The sequence below is a fragment of the Hemibagrus wyckioides genome, linkage group LG12, assembly GCF_019097595.1.
Source record: "Hemibagrus wyckioides isolate EC202008001 linkage group LG12, SWU_Hwy_1.0, whole genome shotgun sequence".
In the NCBI taxonomy this organism is placed as follows: Eukaryota; Metazoa; Chordata; class Actinopteri; order Siluriformes; family Bagridae; genus Hemibagrus; species Hemibagrus wyckioides.
The window spans coordinates 9553798-9566085 of NC_080721.1; the positions used below are offsets into that span (position 1 = coordinate 9553798).

Below are 12288 nucleotides of genomic sequence, written 5' to 3' on the forward strand. Positions count from 1 at the left end.
AAAGATAATTGTGTATTAAAATCAGTAGCACTAGTAAAGCAATGCGGCCATATTGAAATATGGACACAGCCTTGCTACAAATTGAAGCATTATTATTATTATTATTATTATTATTATTGAAAATGTTTCTTTTTTATTATTACTGTGCTTTAATATCATACAAGTAATTTTCAACTGAAGACAGAAAGTAGACATTGCTACGCGGACCGTTGTTAAGGCAACATTGTTGCTAGGGGAAACTGAAGGAGGAAGGAGGAGGAGCTGCAACTGGGGGGCGGGGCTTGTATGTGACTCAACCCGGAAGTGGCAGGAAAAAAAGCACTGTTGTACACATAGCGGTATCGAATAAAAAAAAGGAAGCGTCGGTGACTCTCTCCTTTGGAAACATACAAATAAAAGAAGCGTGTTCTTCTTTTTCTTTTTTTGTTAGCCGTCAAAACATTACGTGCAAAATCCCCCGGAAAGGTGGAAGTAATGTGTGGAAATCTTCATCCAGCCGACCAGCGTTTGCACAGAATGCGTGAGGAGGACAGAACCGGGAGACACGGACGGGGAATGATGATGATGATCATCAACACCACACTGGCGTTATTCTGAATACTGACCATGCGTGGTGAAGGGGGAACGCTGGAGAGTCAGCTGTGACATTTATCAGCTTCATCTGGACACTACACACACACACAGAGAGAGAGAGGAGCTTTCCCTGCCTGTTTGACTGCAGCCCTGAGATGCATAAAGGTGAGACATACGTACACGTATTCCCGGATAGAGTGGAACCTCTAATTGTATTAGCAATAAAACAATTAGGACGATTAATGAATCTAAAGGTGCCTATAAATCTTCATTCAACTCTAATAATTAGCACTTTTTTTCATCAGGGCTGACTCTGCAGCATGGCTTTGCATTTAGTCCATATGATTACCATGTATAAAGGGCCTGATTTTTGTACATCTGTAAATATTTTTGAAGCAAATAAAAGACATAAAGAAAGGGCTCGTTAGATATCCAGCCAGATTAACAACAAAAATTACTTCCATGCCGGCTGTGTAAACATGCTGTAAAAAAAAAAAAAAGAGCCCATGTGCAAGCCATTACTTCAGACCAGCTCGTTAAGGTGGAACGCAGACGTATTTTGGCACGTGACGTGTCCATCCATCCATCCATCCTGACGTGTCCTGTCTGTCTGAGATGTTGCGTTCGATTGTACATGCATGAGCTTTTGACCTTAGTGGTGCAGAGTAGCCTACCAGACTCATCCACGTTTACAGGAGAGGAAAGTAAAGGGGGGTGGGGGTTGGGGTGGTGGGTGAGAAAACAAGAGGAGGAGGGGTAGAAAAGGAAAACTTCCCTCCCCTTTCTTTTCTCCTCCCCTTCTGTCTCTCTCTCTCTCTCTCTCTGTCATCTGTTTCCTACTGATCCGCTTCTTTTTGAAAGCTGTGAGAAAGAGAGAGAACAGAGACGTGGAGCAAAGTTTCATCACACAGGTACTTCCTTCACTTTAACACCAGATTCTTTGACTTGCCTTTCTTGAATACTTTTCTTTACCCTCAGCATGACCCATTTCAGTGGGTCAGTCAGGTATTTTTCATAACACAACTTGATCCGGACCTCTCCTGGTCACTCTGCTGCTCTTGCCGTAGCTCTAGCACCCTACATTTTCCTAAGAACTTTGCCTCTTCTGATTATTATCTGTCTTTTCCATTCCTTCCATTCTGTTAAGGCCGTGTCAGGTCTACATGTGGTTTTAATTTTGAAAGTAGACCCAGGCTGTGTTCAGTTTGTTGGCACGAAGCGAGTGTGGGTATGCGCTTCGTTTTCTGTCTACTCGGTGGAAAAAACTGAAAAGAAACCTTTTGTGTTCTCGTAATGCTTTCGCACGTGTAGAAGGTTACCACTGCTTCCTCTTTTGAGTAATAACTCCTCACACTTTAAACTGTGATGATTAAATGATGACACAATAATTAATGAAGAGTTAACAGTCGGTTCGACAGTGTTTAGCGCAGGGAGAGTACAGAAAAGGCTCCACAGACCTCTCGTTTAACAGGATCAAGTGGAGATTAGTTGCTCGGGTGCATCTCGGAGATTATTGGTGTTATTATTGTAACAGGTAATTAGTCCTCGTGCCTTCCGTGTCCGTTCACATTCGATAGCAAAGATTTCATGACGAACACCTTCCAGTTTCTGTACAGGATTTGTGTTTGCTCAGCATTACCGCAATAGTGGACTTTGCATTGCTGTTATCACCGAAGGTTAGAGGAACACGTGCTGTCATCATCCAGAATAATGTTTTAAGACGATTTTGGTTTATTGGGGTTCACACGCCAACTGATCAAGTCATTTTGCTCAAAACAGCACAAGGACACGTGGTACGAGAACTGTGGAGGTCAAATGACGTAAATGAAACTTTTATTTATCTTGTGAACTTTGTTTGCATTGTTTACTGCAAATAGGTGCATTAACATGTTTATTTAACATTTTTTGGAAGGAGTCTCCAGTGTCAAGCGCCTTAATGCTGCAACTTTTCTGGCTGATGACAAGCTGTGCTCGTCAGAAAAAAGAAAAAGAAGGTTGTGAGGGTCGAATCGTTTACAGCCGCTGTAGCATAAGTGATTAGAGGAACAAACCTTTGTGGATGTTCAACAACATTAAATGTAACTCCACACAGATAAACAGAGAAAAATTTGAATGACAACAAATAGCTGTGGTGTAAGAGGAATAAAACACTCGGGCAAGGAAGCAGTAACTCAGTTTAATGTTCTACCACTGCATCCTGATTCGTTTCTTATAGAACAATTTGCTGCCTGAACTTCCCGTGTCCTCTTGGCAGCTTCCCGGTAGGAGATCAGCTCCAAATCGAATTCTATTGTTTTTAAGTGAGATTTTTGTTTCAGGAAGTTCTCTCGGTTGTAAAAAGCTGTTGGGAGTTGAACCCAGCCGGCGCAGCCGAGCGAGCGACTAGCCGACACTCCTGTGAGTATTGACTTTCCTGTGCAGACTCGTGACTGACACGAGGGGATGAATGGACTTTGTAATTTTGAAATACTTCACAGGCTGAGTGTTCTCTGGCTGTTGAGTGAGCAGTGGACGCTGTGGAAAGCAAACCAGTTCTGTCTGAGAATTCTGAGTAATGTTCTCTTTATGAAGGCTGGGGTTTGGAAAAAAAAAAGCTAGGGTTATTTTTTGTGTGTTCTTGAGGTACAAAGCCTGCTAAGAAAGAGAATTTTTATTACGAGATTTTTTATAAACTCCTTCCCTGTGTGTATTCGTTAGACTTGACGAGTAACACGATTAGCGACTATTTTCTATAATTACGATCCAATCTTCGCCACATCTATCCACCACAGGTTTGGTCACAGATGAGGTTTCCACAAAGAGAGGCTATTTTGCAGCAAGGGTTTGCAGGAAGGATTTCCCGAGATCTTTAACATCGGCATGGCCGGACGCTCCCCTCTCTGTAGCGTAAACAGTGTGTACATATTTATCCAGAATTCCAGTCACGTGATCCTTAACCAATCAGATCCAGAAACACACCAAAGTTTGAGCAATCCTTCCCTTCAGGTCATACGCAGTATCATACAGAGTGTCGGGAAGGGAATTTATGATTCAGCTAAAATATTTTGTACGCTCTGTGTTTTTCGTTCCCTATCCCGCTATGATTCCACATTCCAGCACTATCATGATGAGCAGCGTTGTTGTGTTCCAAACTACTTTTTTTCTGTTCTCATACTAACCAGGAGAATAATATTATCAGAGCTTTCTTGTTGATTTGTTTTCTATAACAGTAGGGCTGAGGGTGGTGCACAATGCAAAGACAACCAGTTAAAGCACTCGCTTATGTTATCGATTCTGTACTTGTTTACACGGCGAATATTTACGGTGAAAACGTCTCATAATTTATGATTAATTATAAACAAATCAGAAGAAAGAAAAAAACATAGTTGCTGATATAGTGAAGTTTTCGGTTTGGAGACTTTTATTTAACGTTTCTGGAAGGAGTCTCCAGTGTCAGGGTTTTGAAGGAAAGATTGAGGAGATTTCCAGCAGTTTTTCACTTTGCACTTTCTTTTTTTGTTGTTGATCTTTTGACTGATCCCTACGCGTGTGAGGGGTCGCCACAGTGGACCAACTGGTCCACATAATAACTTGTGGCACAGGTTTTACGCCAGATGCCCTTCCTGACACAACCCTCCCATTTTTATCCCGGCTTGGGACCAGCACTTCATCCAGTGGCTGGGGTTTGGGTACTAGCTGGGAATCGAACCCGGGCATGGTAGGCGAAAAGCCAACCACTGAGACACCAGCGCACTACTAAAAATAAAGAGGGAGGGGTTTGCTTTATATTGTTTATAGCTGCGATGACATATGCGCTAACAGGAACTAACGTTTCACAGAAGTTCAATGAAGTTTAATATAACTGTAAAGGGATAAGAAGTACAAAGTAGCCTTCTGAATTAAACAGAAATATGTAATCGCTTGCAAATTGCCTGTAGTGTAAGAGGAATAAAACACATGGTGTGATTGGAAAAAGAGGTTAACAGTAACTCCAGTTTGTTGGGACGTGTCTCACCACCCAGTCATTGATTTTCCTATAAGAGCAAACCCTCATGTGTTTTATTCCTTACATACGCCACACATCTTCCTCGTTCTACACTCTGGACACTCACTAAGGTGCATCTTCTAGACGTTACCTATTGCTGGAATTTATGAGCGCCGTTGATTTTCTTCGCTCTGTTTTCAGACCAAAGCAGAACAAAGCACACAGTCCCAAATCTTGACACTATATACCAGAAGGGGTGTTTCACTTCCTTAGCGCCTGACCATTAAATTATCTAGACGGCCCTGTTTCTCGGGCACCTCGGAGTTCATAAGAACGCTGCTGACGTTTGGCTTTTTATGCAAAATTCATACTTCCTCTTTCAGCCTGAAAAGCAAGGGTCTGAAGGAAATGTCGAGCGAGAACTAGGCGTATACCTGCCCTACTTACCGGGGAAAAATAGGCTAGGATTAAACTCCACTTATAAAGATATTTATATTTGAAATGCTGTATATGTCGTCAGTCGCTGTTTTAAAGCCTCCTTTTTCAGGTCTAGATGTAAGTAAGGCATCAGCGCTGGCTGTCAGTAATTATTAAAGACGATGTCTGAGATGATAAGTGATGTGTTTGCTATTAAACTGTCGTCTATACAGTATTCCTGCATTTTAAAAAAAAAAGGAGGATGATCCTTTTTGATTATTTAACACTGACAAGGGAACAAAATTGAACAGGAGTAAATACAAAATTCTGTCTGTCACACATTACTATTAAAAATGAACTGGAAAGGTACCCACAATGCCACGTCTTTTGAATAGATTTATATCTGCTAAAGTTGGAGGTCTGTTAGACCTTGAAATCTTTTTTTACCTGTGTTTGGATATGAAGGTTGTTTTTTTTTTTGACTTGTTTTGTCTGTTTTTTGTTTTGTCTTGCTGCTGAATAGAAAAACCAGCATGAGGGAGATTTAAGCTGTCCATTCAAATCAGATAAAGTGTACTTCCACTTAGCCAGAAATCCACGGAAGTTGATTTAAAAAGCTTTGTGTTAAAAAAAAAAAAAAAAAAAAAAAATCTTACTTTTGACTGAACTTTCTGTTGATGGGAAGGAAATAGGGGTGTTTATGTTCCTATACTTGTGAATAACAATGACACCACACTCTCTACGCAACTGTCTTTACCTTCCATCTTCCCGTTTTGTTTAGTTTAGCTTTGTTTTTCTCAGTAGAGGCAGGCAGATAGCCTTTCAGATCTTCCCTGACCTTCACTACTCAATACTACGCCTAGGCTTGCTTTTGTTGCATTCGAAAATCCGCCCTTTTGTCACGTCTCGCTAGTTTAGCCCAAGCCATCTTTTATACTTTTAGAAGAATGCGTCGAGTGTATCCTTGATACTTGTATTCTCTAAGGGTACATTGCTGAGAAAGGTTGTCTTAACCATTTACAAAAGCTTTGGTGTCACCTACCATGGCTGGAAAACATGTTCTTTTAGTCACCTGTGATTGGACTTGTGGTTTTTGGACAATTTATTTCTTTTTTTTTTTTTTTTGTAATTGTTGACATTTTGTCTTGCTCCAGCTTTCTCCTCCCTTCGGTCTCTCCTTTGGTGCCACTGGGCCATGGTTCGTAAGAAAGGCTCCCTTATCTTATGCGGAGCGGTTCTGTTCGTCGCCTGGAATGCCTTGCTGCTTCTCTTTCTCTGGGGAAGGCCACCCATCGGTCGGCTCGGAGACGGAGGCGGGGCCGAACCGGGCGCCGGAGAGGAATGGCAAGCTGGGAAGGGGAAAAGAGGCGGAGCCAACGGGCTGGCGGGTGTAGTCATCCGATTGGCAGAAGAGGTGGAATCGGAATTGGAGACTCAAAAGAAACTCCTGAAACAGATCCAGAGCCACAGATCGTTATGGGAACAGAGTAAAGACTTAACTAAAAAAGAGGCTGAGGATGAAAGAGACAAAAAAGACGAATTGAAAGAACCTCAGCAGTTGCCCCATTTACCCACCTTAGCAGGAAATGAAATGATTGTCAAAACCAAGCAGGTTCCTGTTGTCACAAACCCTCCACCAGACACAAAGCAGGACAAGGAGTCAGACAATGACAAAGCGTTGAATAAAAATAACGTGGACCTTACAGCTCCTAGTCCTCAAACTGTCATCCCCATCTTGGTCATCGCTTGCGACAGGGTTACTGTGAAAAGAAGTTTGGACAAGCTGATACAATACCGGCCTTCAGTGGAGCTTCATCCCATCATCGTGAGCCAGGACTGCGGTCACACCGACACGGCCCGGGTCATCGGCTCCTATGGCAGTCAGGTGACCCACATCAGCCAACCAGATCTCTCCAACATTCCCGTGCGCCCCGATCACAGGAAGTTCCAGGGTTACTATAAGATCGCCAGACACTACAGATGGGCCCTGAACCAAGTGTTTAACACTTTCGGTTACTCCACCGTGGTCATCGTAGAAGACGACTTAGAGGTAAGAACACACGAATCATAAGAGCTACAAACGATTGTTATGAGCTCTAAATGTATTCCAGCACTGAATTACTTTTTATCATTAGCAATAATGCATTGTACAAATCGAGCTACCCGAACCGAAGCATTATCCAGAACCGGAATGCTTTTATTTCCTTCCCTATTTTTTGAAAAGTTTATATGGATGAAGGATGAAAGAGACTGTCGGTGTTGCAGGATCTGCTTTTATCTGTTTCTCAAGTAGCTCTTTTGAAACTGTCTCAGCTCAAACTCAGCTCATTATAAAGTCAAATTTGCACCTGAGAAGCAAATAAGGAGCTTGTCATTGAACTTGAGTTCTCAAAAGACCTCCAGAATGTGCCTGTAAACCTTATTATTGAGGGAAAGCAAACACTGCTTTTTTGCCCAAGTAAATAAAGTTATAATTCTGCAGTGGGTAAAAAAAATGAATGAATGAATGAATAAATAAATAAATAGAGAGGTAAATAAATAAATAAATAATGTGTAAAAAATAATTAATATATTAATATAATTCATAATAATAACAACAAGAAGCCGATTGCCATTCTTCATGTATAATCAGTAACACTCCAAATACTTTGCCTTTGGTCAACAATTTCTCATCTTGCTTTAATTAAATGCAGTGTACTTCATCACTCTTTGACACGGGATCACTGCACAAACAGGATCATTAATGCCCAGACCACAGTGTACAATAACACGTCACATGGTGTATAGCGAAGCATTCTTGTTTAACTTCGACACAAAAGCAGGAAAATCCCAAAAGACCTCTGCTATTTAACACCAGGGCTGAATCATAGCGAGACTCTGAATTCTTGGATACCAAATGACGGGCCATTTTTTTCAGCTGTGTTTCCGTTTAACTTCAGTGAGCAGGATTGACATTTTCAGAACTACAGTTTAATGTGAACAAAATGCATTTTAATGCCTTATTCTTAATGCGTTCATTTAACAGATCAGTGCACAAATGTGGGTGCAGATTTAGAGAACAAAAAGAGTCGGGTATAATCTGCAAGATTTGTCAGTTTAGCCTTGTGTGTGTGTGTCTAAGTGTGTGTGTGTGTCTGTCTGTATAATTTGCAAGATCTGTCAATTTTGTGTGTGTGTGTGTGTGTTTTGTTATTGTTTATTTGTTTCAGTACGTATTTGACTTCACGCTAGACCTTGTTTATATAGTGTTATCGTGAGACTCAGCTTTGTTTATGTAGCCATTTGAATACCGAATTTGTTTATGTAGGAATTTGACTTAAGATTTTGATATCAGCATTTGACCTACGATTTTATTTAACAAAGACTTAAGACTTGTTTTTGCAGGCATTTGACTTAAGACCTGACATTATTGTAGGAATTTGACTTTGTTTGAATCCCACGTGCATTTGACTTATCCCTTCACTTTGTTCATTTAAGACTTGAGACTAAAAATGAAGAATCTCTAAAACAAGTCTTTAATTTTTTTTGTCCACATTTGACTTGAGAAATCTATGTTAATGGGTGTTGTATGAAAACCAATCCATTCAAAATAAAGCAAGGTGTTGTTTAATGCCACTGTAATGAAGATTACGTTCTATACTGAAGCAACTCCCCGTACGCCGCAGTGCTGCAAGGCCAGACGCAGTGAATTGAGTTTTGTACTGTAATGCAATCACACGGTCTGCATAAGCACCTGCTGCAACGCGAGGGTGACTTCCGACAGAGACGTGGCTGGGATTGCTATCTATCACAAAAGACTAGTTTTTAATCCATCTTTCTAAATTCTGCTGACTGCTGAAATTCCAGTCTGGTCCCACAGTGAACTGATCATTGGATTAAACTCTGAAGCCAGAGCAGCTGTGTACTGTTAAATATCCCAAAGGCACAAGTTAATTCCCATTCCAACCCCAAAAATTCATTCGCCACGTTCTCATTTGGAGTTTGAAATGATTAATTGAAAAGTTTGACTTATGTCTTTCTGAATTTTAACAACGCTTGTGTTGCTTTGTAGGTGGCGCCGGACTTTTTTGAGTATTTCCGCGCTCTCCACCCGATCCTACTCTCCGACCCGACGCTCTGGTGCATCTCGGCCTGGAATGATAACGGCCGTGACGGCCTGGTGGACCCGGGAAAGCCTGACCTCCTCTACCGGACAGATTTCTTTCCAGGTCTGGGATGGATGCTGTCGAAGGAGGTGTGGGCAGAGTTAGAGCCCAAGTGGCCCAAAGCGTTCTGGGACGACTGGATGCGTCACCCAGAGCAAAGGAAAGATCGTTCCTGCATCCGGCCAGAAATCTCCAGAACTATGACGTTCGGCCGTAAAGGAGTCAGCCTGGGTCAATTTTTCGACCAGTACCTGCGCTACATTAAACTCAACACTGAATTTGTGCCTTTCACTAAACGGGATTTGTCTTATTTAGTCAGGGAGCACTACGATGAAGACTTTGATAAAGAAGTGTACAGTGCGCCCCTGGTGAAAGTGGAGGAGCTGCAGCCGGGTGGCAGTTTGCAGGGTTCAGGACCGTTCAGGGTGCAGTACTCGAGCAGAGACAGTTTCAAGGTTTTAGCCCGCAATTTGGGAGTGATGGACGACTTAAAGTCCGGCGTTCCGCGTGCCGGTTACAGGGGCGTGGTCAGCTTTCTCTCTCGCGGCCGAAGGATTTATTTGGCACCGCCCGAGGGCTGGACAAAATACGACACTAGCTGGAGCTGAAGGGTCTGATATGGAAACGTGGACTGAGAACCAGAACCATGCAAGAGGAGATGATCGTCCTCTTAAACCAAAGAAATCATGCATGGTAGAGAGGGGAATGCACGGTCAAAACGTGAGCGGTTTTTATGAAGGACGGCAGCTTCGTTCGGTTCCGATGATTTTCCCTGGCGTTCACACTAGCAAGCGACAAAATTTCGAATGTCACTTCAGGTCCGTCGGTCGCAGTGGTGGGTACCGACTGCTACTCTTCTCACACGTGGGTGTGCACTGGCTGATTCCTCACTACTGTTATAAGATGTAGAAAAACATCTTTTATTTTCATCCCTTTTTCACACCAAAGGCTGTCGAAAGGGAAGTTAAAACGGGTCCGAATCTTACGTGAGAATAACGTGGGCATAGCAGTTCTGTAGAGTTTACCTGAGCCGGACATTTGCGTTTGTCTTTTCAGTGCACCGTGACGAATTTGCCTAAAATTCAAATTCAAATTTTCCATGTCACACAACTTGCATAGAAAGTCAACATTTACCTGCAGCTTTGTCACTTGCTAGTGTGATCATATGTTTAAGGTTATCAAATTTCAATTCCTCATGTGCACATACGTACACACGCTCTTATCTGTATTCGGAGAAGACGTAAAGTGAAAAGTATTTTTCACTTTTCCATGCCAGCGAAGGCTTGACATTATGACTGCTAAATTGTATATTTTCTGAGCGACTATCATAAAAAATAAAAAAAAAAAGAAAAGATCTCGCACTCGAGCGAGAGTTGTTTTCAGCGAGTCACTAATATTGTTCTAATGAAGTTCCTGACTTATAAATGAAGTTATAATTCTTGGCGTTCAGACGAAAGCAGAGTTTTAAGTACCTTTTTAAAGGAGCACTACTTTACCACACATGTGAAGCACCAAAACCTTTGTTCGACGTACTTGAACGCTACTTTGTTCTCTGTCGTTTGGGAGCACTTTCAATACATTCAGTCAAAGATGTCCGAAAATTGTTGGGTTTGTTGCAAAAACCAACGACCGCAGAAGAACGCGGTCGTTCCAGCGGATCCAGGCGGACAAGGGGACGGATCGAATCTAATTAAAAATAAAAAAATATGCTGTATTCGCGGGTGTCCGTGGGAAGGTTTGATCTTGTTCTAATGTCTGTATGACAAAAGTACAAAACCACTGCCTGATGTGTTGTTTATAAATTTAATACATTGATAAATAAAAGACTATTTTGATATGTCAGTATGCAAGAAACCTCTTTTGTTCTTCTGCTTAAGTGACATGATCAGTTGAAACGTGTGTGTGAAGCAGCCAAGAACTGATTTCAGTATGTTTAACTGAAGTGAATTGAATGTCGTTGTCACGTCTCACTCCACAGTGGTGCTTAATAAGAAGCTCATATGAAAGTCAAGTATTTCTGTTTTTTTCCCTAAACTACTAGAAGCATAGGAAAGGGTTAGTTTTTTCCACACAAATATTTCTATCTTCAAAGATATCAAATTAATTCCTTCTCTCTGTGACGCTCCAAGTGTTTGTTCATAAGCAGCTGAAATGTGAAGGTGTTTATCTTCAACCAGTAATATTCTGTGTAAGGTTCTCCAACAGAGGGAAAAACACACGTCTAAAACACACTGAAAACACAAAACTGACTCATTTTATATCAGGTTCACAGCCAGAACATCACTCATTTCTTTACACTGATTAAAAAGTCAATTTCCATTCCAGCGGTTTAGATTTGAGAAGAGGAACTTCTCAGCTCTGAGAAGTTTTCTGGGACTTTCAGCCTTCAATTCAATCCTAATGACCGGAAATTTCCAATTAAACTTTTATTCGCTGATCAGATATAGTTGTTGCAGCTGGTAACATTAATCACCTCACAGCTCCAGAATCCCTAGAGCTCTCCCAGCATCTGTATGGGGTTTCTCAAGGGTTGTTCTCTGCTGGTTCTTTCCACCTCTTGTACACTAAATAGGGCATCCTATCCAGGGTATACCCCTGTCTCATGACCAGTGATCCTGGGATACACTCCACAATAACGCTCCCCTACGAGGATAAAGCGGTTAATAAGAATAAACAAATCGCCCAGAGCCGCTGCTGGAACAATTTGTCTACCTTATTAAACTGTCCCCGCAAAGCATGGATTTTTCTCCGCTGTATGGTGACCTTATCAGAAAATGCTTCCAGAGAACTGAAATATATGACAGTGCAGAAAACCCCAAGGAGGATTTCACTATAGGTTAGATTAGATTAGACAATTTGTCAGACCACCGCTGCTATAAAAACAATTAGATAATCAATTATTTAACTTCTTAATATATCGTGTTTTGCATCCGGCTTCTTTTTTGAACACGCTATGTTTTCTGACCCTCTACAGTTTGGTCCTTTAGCTCAATGTAGTAGTTCACAGTAAGGTTTTAAGCTCATTTTTATATCAGCACTGTGACTGGGTGACTAATATGTGTTCTACATTTTACTCTCCGTCTTTCGTCACTGCATTTCTGATGAATTTTACCACGGTTTCACAACTACAACCCCCCCCCACACACACACACACACCTCCTCAGCCAAGTTTCTTTTCCTGCTTCTGTT

The 12288-nt window shown here is 41.6% G+C and overlaps 1 protein-coding gene across 3 annotated transcripts; it reads left to right on the forward strand.

Moving 5' to 3' along the window:
- Positions 1 to 308: 308 nt before the first annotated feature.
- mgat1b (alpha-1,3-mannosyl-glycoprotein 2-beta-N-acetylglucosaminyltransferase b) lies at positions 309 to 10941 on the forward strand. Of its 3 annotated transcripts, none has more exons than XM_058405364.1 (3): positions 309 to 738; positions 6109 to 7004; positions 9006 to 10941. In XM_058405364.1, exons 1-3 carry the CDS (start codon positions 729 to 731, stop codon positions 9705 to 9707), a joined length of 1608 nt encoding a protein of 535 aa, XP_058261347.1. In that variant the 5' UTR covers positions 309 to 728; the 3' UTR covers positions 9708 to 10941. The 3 variants fall into 3 exon arrangements, with proteins under 3 accessions (XP_058261347.1, XP_058261348.1, XP_058261350.1); XM_058405365.1 differs by lacking the exon at positions 309 to 738 and adding an exon at positions 1339 to 1484; XM_058405367.1 differs by lacking the exon at positions 309 to 738 and adding an exon at positions 2895 to 2970.
- Positions 10942 to 12288: the final 1347 nt, after the last annotated feature.